The 10,000-nt window shown below is 31.9% G+C and overlaps 1 protein-coding gene across 1 annotated transcript in view; it reads right to left on the minus strand.

The window, feature by feature from the left end:
• LOC128181612 (homeobox protein Nkx-6.2-like) overlaps window positions 1-10,000 on the minus strand; it is a 14,040-nt gene that overhangs the window by 2,431 nt on the left and 1,609 nt on the right. Inside the window, exon 2 of the mRNA XM_052850081.1 lies at window positions 7,936-8,108. Coding sequence (XP_052706041.1) covers window positions 7,936-8,108 — 173 coding nt within the window. The remainder of the gene's footprint in view (window positions 1-7,935; window positions 8,109-10,000) is intronic.

Genomic DNA, 10,000 nt, shown 5'->3' on the forward strand with positions numbered 1-10,000 from the left:
CATCTGTGCAAAACAGATAACAAAAATACCTATCTTTGCACAATGGACAGGCATTCAATGATTTACTTGTTTCATTTAATATTGGGAATTTTGATAGATTTTCAAATCGTATATATCAAATTTAGGTTGATGACAATAAAAATGCATAATTGAAATCTGAAAGTCTTATATTATTGTTTTATTAATTGAATTTGCATAATATGAAGAATATTTCTAAATTGCAAATTAAGGATACTATAATATTGTTTTTTACTGACAATGTAAACTTGTGAAGAACATTCTCTAAGTATAAAGTTTTGATTTAGAGTTAATTGAAAAAGAATAAAACCGACAGAAACAGTTTTCTTAAGAAAATTGTCACTGAGTGGCTCTGTAAAATTGTATACCACATTATAGAACGGATAATGACCATGTTATGTGTGTTTGTAAAGCTGTTTATGGCAAACTGCAATCTGAGAGGTATTTAGCCCCACCTCTTATAAAGGAGTCTGTGAGCCGAAGCCCAAGTGACTAATAGGTATCCAAGTATTGTTGATCTGCTCGGGGATTTTATTAATTTGTGATAAGATTAATTCTGCGGCTAAAACATTTTACTAGGTAATTATTCCCCTCAACAAAAACCCGCTAAAGGTATTTCCGCCGTGCGTCTACCTTTTTCATTGGGAAGTTTTGTTTTGAGCCAAACAAGTTGCAGAGAACAAAACAAGCATTAGCGTGTATTGCATGTATTCGCTGTTGACAGACTCTCAGGGGTTCGTTCCTGGACAAATCAGTATGTCAGTTCAACCAAGGTTAACCCAAAGACAGGAGAGAAGCAACTCGCTATATTGGGTCGAATACCTGTACAGTTAATGCTTTGCTGATCAAAAAAAAAAAATTCGTAAAAAAAATGAAATTATTTTTTGTGGATATTGCATCAAAGAATTGCTATTTTGAATCTAGTGCATCTTAAGTTTTTATTTTTTTTTTTGGGGGGGGGGGGGGGTTGTTTGTTGTTTTTTACGATATTTGAAAAGACCGGTATTATCTCTTTTTTCAATGATGTCGTCATCAAATTAATTAAAAAATGTCATTGTCAAATTATTCGACGAATTTAAAGACCAATTTATTTTCTTTAATTGTTACCGTTCAATAATTATTTTGTTTCAATTTCGATAAAGAACCATAAGCGTTCGTTTTTTTTTCTACTCAAACCTCGATTTCCGTTGAATCCTTAATTCAAACAAATAAAAACGTTTAAAAAATAATCAAAGAAAACAAAAAAAAGAGAAAGAAATATTTTCTTAATGTATATAATTTTTTTAATTTTAGATATTTATATCTTTTTATTTTCTTTAGTAAAACTCTTATATATTTACAAGCTTGTCCAGAATTCAAAGTGATTAAAATTGTATATGATCCTCATGGGTCAATCTTATCTCCTGAATGTTAGTATACAGATATAAGGATTAATCTTATACATTCCTATGTTATAACAATACCACATCATATACATCTCCTAGATAATTATGTGTAAACAATAGAGATTAAGAATATATAGATTACATGTAGTAATCAATGGGCACCTTGCAAAGAATGAAATGAACAACTTTTAACGTAATCCAGTTCCCAAAAAATATAAACAGTCCAAGGTTTTTTTCCGCATATGCTGAATAAAGGCAATACATTTTATTGAAAAATACCTTTTTATATCCCGGAGATGAAACGGTTATTCATATGACACTATTGGGCAATGATAATAATCGTAAACAAAAAGGTTTGAAAATAAAAATGACCTTAATATAGGGGGTTAAGATATGGTTTTAGTTTTGAATTATTCATTTGTTTTCATGGCGAACTTATAATTTATGAAAACGATTTGATGTGATATTCTCGAATATTCACGTTTTCCGTCTCAGATTGTAATATCATATCAAGTCTGAAAATTATTCCACCGGTATAGGTCGAGCATTGTGTCCGGCCTTTGTCCGGGGTCCGCATAGCTCCCTCCCACCGGATCGTAAAAAAAAAAACTTACCGTGGTTTGCGAAGATTGAACCTGTTTTGCTTCAAACTATTTTGAACCGTAATAGAAAAAATCATCTTATAGTATTTTTTAAAATATATATATAAATTCGGGATTTTTTTCAATTGATAATCATAGAGATATGATAAGATCCTAATTTTTCTTATGATCGAATTTTTGTTATCTATTCTTAAAGGGTTTTTTTTTTTCGATCTAACCATCGTTATTTTTTTTTTTAAGAAAATAGCCACAGTTGTTTATTGTTGAGTTTAAAAATGTACACAATTCGGTAAAATGTATGAAGTTGATGTATTATTAATAAACATCATTTGTACCGTATTAATAATTATGATAATATGACAATACAATTGAGGTTAGCAGAGGAACAATATAAACAACACAATCGTATATGTAATTACAGGTAGATCAAGAATATAAAGAATATCATAAAGCGATCTTTTCCAATTTACAATTTTAGATACAATTCATGTGCTTCTTTCACAAATCAACCAATAACGGATATCGTTTTTGTGTACATCGCATTTTAAATAACAAATTCAATGTTTAATTGCACAGAAACTTATATAAACAAAATATAGATGCTACCCTGTGCTTAGCGGAAACTTGACGGCCAAAACATTTTTATTTGTGTGGATTTTTTTTATGACAAACTCTTTAATTACTTATACATTTAAGGTACTAAGCCTTTATTCAGATATAGTCGGAATTAAAACTTTTAACATGAACATAATTGTTCTTAGATTGAACAAGAAAGATACCATTTTTTAAGAAGAATGATAAAAATAGTGTTTTAGAATTAATTTTCTATTATACGTATCTTTAAAAACTGTAGCTTAAACCGTATTTTAGTATCAAAATATTTAACACACAATGATTCAATGTTTTATTTTTCTCTATGAAATTTAAAAACAAATAGGGGTTTTTTGGTCAAAACTCATTAATTATCATTTTTTAGCGAAATGAAATTATTGCGCATCAAAAATATTCAAGAATTTTTTTTTAATATAAAATCGGCATTTTAGGTGAAGAACGACATTTTGTTTTCTTACATGTATTATGCTGTGTTAACAGATTTTTTTTTTAAATATATGTTACACTTATAAGAAGAACGAAAAGGAAAAGTATGTTGTAATAATCGTTCTGTGTATATTTATATACCAAAGTAAGACGCCTTATTTGCATACTTTGGATTTTCGACCAGAAGAATTTTTCTCGGCTCTACACGGAAACAAGTTCATCACTTATCTTTACCGGTTTCCGTTAGTTGTGGGAGAGTAAGGGGGGTTGTCTCAATTAAATTAAGACATTCATGATATCCCTACAAAGGCGAAATTGAAAGTAGGTAAAATAACTTTCGAGATAAACTGGATTAATTTGTTAAATTGAAATCACTTTATTGAAGAATTGAGATAACAAAGAGGAAACGGGTATATTGATAAACCTCGGATCCAGCGAACAAAGGCCGCAGGGGACGACAAAACCCCCTTGATAACGCCTTTGTGGAACTTCAAAGTTCCCTGGTGTAATACGAGAGCTCCAGCTACTTTGTTGGGATTAAGGGGGGCGGTCAAGCAATATCGTTGCATCGTTCGTTGCTATTGTCTTGGTGAAAAGTTTATAAAATGGAATTAATTTCTGAGAACTTTCATTCCAAGTTAGACCACAAAGATACAAAGACTGGCGTTTAAATAAAGAATTGATTTAGACAAATTACACAACTACTGATGGGATGGGATTTGGGCCTTGGGTTCGATGTCGACTGATCCATTTGGACCAGACCTTGCTTGATAGAGTCACTTTTCTCTCTATTGAAAAGACATCAATTGTTTTCAAATATGTCGAAAAACGAGTTCTATATTAAAGTGATTTCCAGAGAGTCAAAATCTTGTTAAAGTTTCAATTTTTAATCAACGATGAAGAACGTTTCTTCAGTAATCTCATGTTTAACCAGATTTTCCTTCGTTCACATATTTCACTGTTATATTCACCGTGCAATTCTTATCTCTCATCAATTTCTGACCACCGCATAAAATCGTGTTTGCACGTGGCTATTTCACATCATAACATGACCGTAATTCATCATCAATATCCGATTTACAAAGAGGGAAACGGTAAACAGAAAATAAAGGAAACTGAACATCAATAGTTTCCTTCTCTGTGAAGTCTCCATTTGAAAACCGCGAGAGGTGGGCACCATAGCATACTACATCTATGGGATTTTGATATAATTGAGAAATGTTTAAAAATCTGGAAGATATCTAACAATATATATCTTTTTCCATGAGAAACTTTTTGACGTATAACAAAGAATTTTAAATTGTACTCTGCGTGTGAATAAATAAATTCAAATAGTTATATCTCTCAAATGAACATTTTTTTTTTATTTTAACAGAAGAACTGACCGATGTTTCCCAAGATGGACAAGAAGTCCTAAGAGAGCTGTTACGTCGTCCATCCTGTGGAAATAACCGGAACATTAAGCGGTAAGCAGACGACAAAGGATGTTATGGGGGAGCACAGAGGGTGTAATTGGACATACTGAATCGCAGCGGGAACTGGTCTTCTAGTGCCGGAATTGATAGATTTGTGACGGCTATTAACTTCCTCGGTGTCAATATTACACATTTCAGCGATAATTCTGACAATCGGATTAATTAAAGAAATTGCCTAGGAACCACTCATTTAGAGCAATAAACCTTGGTTAACTTTGCAATTGATATACTCCGTAAACTAGTCTCATTAAGAACCTCGTCAATATGTTGAATAATGTCCCTCCCGATATAACTTTTTTTTTACCAAAATAATATACAACACAATTTGTAAATTGTGTAAAGGACAATAATTGAATACTCTATATTTGTGTCATTTTTGTTGAGATTGTATATATTATTATATATAATTAATAAATGGTTATACATCCTAAATTATTGATATGTGTTTGAATTTGACATTTAAAAAAACAAATTCTGTAGAATAAGTAAATTTATTAGTAAATCCTCGAAATCACTAATTTGTCTATAATCTTAAAAAATGAGTTGATCACTAAATGAATAAATCATTAGATTAATGGATCAAAGAACTGTAGCCTACCAGCAGCTTTCAGATAGCGACAAAAAGAGGTTTGTTCGGACCACCCTGGATCTCTCCCCAGCAAGATGTCAAATTAGGAACACCTCGACAATGACCCCCTTGTTAGCATCAGGGAGGGATGAGCGCAATAGACAGGGGGTATACTTTATGCTCTGTCCCCGAGGTTGTTTAGGATAATGAGCCAAAACACCGATTACAGGGGTAAAGCATCTGGACATTTGATGAAACAGCGAGGGGTCCGAGAACTCGGCGAGATCGTGACCAATCCCTAATTTTTTCCTTAAAGGGTACCTGCAGTGCCGGTCAATTTTTGATATAATGGAGATCTATGTGTAAAAACATCATCCTGAAAATTTTAAAGCGATCGCATAAGTAGTTTTCGAGATATTTGGGGAAAACCCGATTTCACACCTGAACGAGTTTTGAATCAAGCCGATTTGGCGCGAGATGAACTGTGACGTCACGGGGTCAACGCCGCTGTATGAGAAACAGGAATATCGTATGAAAACTGTTCGTTTTCTTGCATTGTTTAATCGATATATGAACATTTTTTTCTGTTGTTTTATTTCCTTATCAACCCTGGAAGACTAATTATACTGTTGTTTGAGTTTAACCCGTATTTTATCGAACAAAAATGCCGAATTCGGACAATTGTTTGCTTCATGAATTTCGTCAAATGTGTAACACATTTTACATATAAATGCACACCATATGTAGCAAAATGACAATTAATCAAAGCATTATTGTTATAAGAAACATATTTTGTTAATATTGTCATTCTTTCGAATGATTTTTCAGTGACATTATTAACTGATTAATAATATTGATAATACATAATGATATTTCGTAAAAGGTAACTCGGGGTCTATTCCTCGTATAAGGCATAAAATTACAAATGATGTCGCCCGATTATTCAAAAATATTGATATCGGACCAATAACAATCAAAACAGTATGCATTCTTTAACAAACAAACACGGGATAATAAACGGATCAAGGCGAAAGTCCAAGATGGCTGCATGATTAAGTCTGTCTCGTATTCTTTTAAAAATACGATAATGGAATTTAATTTTACATTTATTTACATCCTTTGTCAAAATGTTCCAGTTTATTCAGATTTCATAATGATTCGTTGTCAGTATTACAATTTAAGCTATACGGAGTTATAAAGCGTTTAATTGCTGACCATAGCGCTCGAAAGAACGTTGCACTTTATTAAATAAGAAATTATAAAGAACAACGTAATTACTTCCGAAATAATTACTTGATCACATAAAAAAGGTTTCAATTGCTGAATTATAAATTTAGTCATTATGAAGTGATTAGATAAGTAACAATAAAGGCATTTACTTCGAACATTAGATTTACTATTTAATAGTATCATGCACGATTCTTTGATCACTGATTGACGGACTATACACATGTTTTAGCTGACGAATGCTTGATTTTACACAGTCTAATTTATTTCTCTGTTTTATCTTTTAACAATTGAGTAGCTAATTATACACAAATCAATTTACCCGCCTAGAGGTGTGAAACCCTCTCTTCGTTCACCAGACTCGTGTACCTTGTGTATACATACCCCAGATACACGTGTGTCTGGAACAGTGGCTTCGTTAGTTTACCTGTTTACCTGTGTCATTGTCTCGGATCACTCGTGTGTGAAAGGATATTATGTAATCAAAAAATGAATAATGAACATGAATTTGCCTATGTAAGCGTTTTAAGATATCGTATTCATCGGTAAAAAGGCGACGAGAATAACAAATTTTAAAATCCTTTTAAAAGAAATCCGATTGCAATAAAATAATAACGGATACAAATTTCTAGATCTACAATACTTAAAATAACAAGATAAGTCAAAACATCAGACCTATATCAATCATTTTGGCTGAAAAATTGAATTTAATTTGTATAGCTTTGAAAGGAAATTTCCCTCCTGTTGACCTCGTGACGTCACTTCCGCTGAAGCCTCGTTATCGCCTAATTCTGTTTTCTCTTGATTAGATTTCCCAAAGCAGGTAAAAATAGCCACTTTGAAGAGGCGTAACTCCGTTATTTTTGCACCGATTTCGATGCGGTTTTTTGCATTAGATTTTGGTAAATAAACTCTTTAACATATGTTTCACATCGGCTGGGCTGCAGGTACCCTTTAAAGATATTTTACTCGAGAAAAAATAATGCCAAATTACCTATTGATTCTTTTATCGCCAAAAATGAAATGAAGTGATTTGACTTGTTAAATTGTTCGATGATTTAAAGGCTTATTGTCAGATTGAGTTTTTATGTCAAATAATCGATAGCCAGGAATCTTTGTAATCCCCCAAATCTTGTATCGAGTACACTTTCTCCCAATAATGTTTCCTTCAAATTTCATTGACTTAATAGGTATTTTGTTGGCTTAATTCGGGGGCTCATTGGCAATCAATGCAGAATCTAATATCAGTAGGTTTTCGCAGGTGTGCAATCCTTAATTTCAATGGGAATAATGTTTTATGGGAGAAATAGTTAGTCGGGGTATCAATACCTATAAATTTTGTATTTCCTTTTGGTTTATCCTTTTCCTGTGAAGTAACCACCTGATTGAATTTTGAAAATGTAGTCCAACTTTGAGAGTTTTGATTCACAGGTGTTCAAGAAAAAGAATTTTATTTGATCTAATTTCATTAAAGGTAAAAAAAAACCCGCATTCTCTCTCTCTCTCTCTCTCTCTCTCTCTCTCTCTCTCTCTCTCTCTCTCTCTCTCTCTCTCTCTCTCTCTCTCTCTATATATATATATATATATTTTTTTTTAAACGATATTCCAATTTCCTAATTTACCTTGACTTGACTTTCGGACATCCCTAGGGCGTACGCCAATCGCGCTCTCTCGGGTCCCGCTAAGTACTTGGTCTGTTCAAAAGTTTTTTCCAGAGCAAATATCTGTTGTCCGGAGAAAGTCGGCCGTGTGTGCTTCTTTTTACCATCTTTGTCCACGACAATATTTCCATTACCTTTACGAAAAAATATACAGATTAGACCTAGAAATAGCCTAAAAACTTATTGGACGGTCCGACACTGTTGGGAATACTGACATGTATACCATTGGCACTGAGGTGGGCCTCATTGTAAGAATTAACACATGTAACACTTAATATACTCGTATTCAATGTATGCTAAGGTGATGTTCTCGCTGACCTTAAAACATTCATTTTCATTCAAATAAGAAAGAAAGAGGTGAAAATTATCTCTTTTTAATTAAGTTATACATGTATAATTTTTATACAGATATTTACTTCAAAACAAAAACGCCAAAATTGTGCACAAAATGTACTTATGCTATACTTTACCCAAAACAATTTACATAAGATCTTTTGACTGTAAGTTATAACGATGAATTACCAGTCAGAAAATCATTTAGAATGTTATTATTAATTTTCATTAGAACTCATTTCCCTTATTGCCTTGATATACTTCCAGTTGAATGGTTGTATTAATATTTTTTTGTTCTTGTTAAATATCTTGTGAAAATGATAATTTAATTAGACAATATTAACAGGAATTTTCCTTGAAAATCCTTTGTATTAGGTTCAGAACAGGTTTTCCTTTCCCCAAATTCAATGCTTTACATTATTTAAATTTGCGCATGAAAACTAAAAAGGCTCGATTTGGAATGTCATTTCAGACAAACCCATGAGCCAGTTATGAAGACTTAATTCCAAATCGATGTCCTCAAATCTTAAAGAATAATCCACCAAGTTTTAAAAGAACTTGTTTATCATTTTAGACCTGAGTTTTGTGGACATATTAGATCTTACGAAGATTTAAGAAAATGTCTATTACATTGACATCTGACCCCTCGACTATCAAACCCAGATAACCACGTCTGAAGTCGACAGAACTCTACGAATTATGCTCAGAGATGGTTTAATGTAAGTCAGGCAGCTCAAACTAATGTATCATTTCTATATAAAATAAATTACTGATACTGTATTAAGAAATTAATACAAGAAGAACCGACAATAATTTATCTTTAAAAATACAAGGTAACTGAAGGTTTTTAATTAACATTTACATGTAGTTAATCTATATCCCAAGGACACGTCTTTTGGCGAGATTAATTATATAAGTATTTCCCTTTCATTTTTGTAATATTTCATTATAATATTTCATGAGTTTTGAAATGCTAAACATCTCTCTCTCTCTCTCTCTCTCTCTCTCTCTCTCTCTCTCTCTCTCTCTCTCTCAGCTATAAGTATGTAAACCTATTGTCATGTTATCAATATCAAGTTCCCGATAACTTAATAAACACCACGATATTATCAGTTTGAAATGGATTTGCCACTGTGTAATTAGATATTATCACCTATAAGAAAAGGCTCGCTCGGGATTTGGGACATTTTAAAACAATTTTATCAGACCAAATCTGCTATATTGAATGACCTTCTATTTGTTATCGAATTAGGGAATATTGGAGTTTAGTGGTCGAGAATTGCTGATCATCACCACGTGTATAGATATACAATTAATCTCGACCGGATTGTTGGTTCCAAAATATCCAAAATATCTCAATTTTACCAGTCTAGTTTGATAAATATTGAATTAATAATAGTGTTTGATAAACCGCATTCTGAAATAGAGAAATCACCTTCATCTAATAATTATTATAAGAAAAAATAAATAAAACATGCAAAAGAAAATATTATGTTAAAAAAATTAATAAAATTACACTTTGTGGTTATTTTCTGTAAAGAGTGTATTTCATATCATTTTTAAATGAATAATTGAAATTGAAATTGCGTGGATTGGAAAATACTCTAAAGTTTTGCATAAAAATAAACACCAACACTTGTTTAGATAACCTATATTTGAATTGGAAACACATGTTAATATTTTCTAGTATTAA

This window comes from Crassostrea angulata, chromosome 4 (assembly GCF_025612915.1).
Source record: "Crassostrea angulata isolate pt1a10 chromosome 4, ASM2561291v2, whole genome shotgun sequence".
NCBI classification, from domain to species: domain Eukaryota; kingdom Metazoa; phylum Mollusca; class Bivalvia; order Ostreida; family Ostreidae; genus Magallana; species Magallana angulata.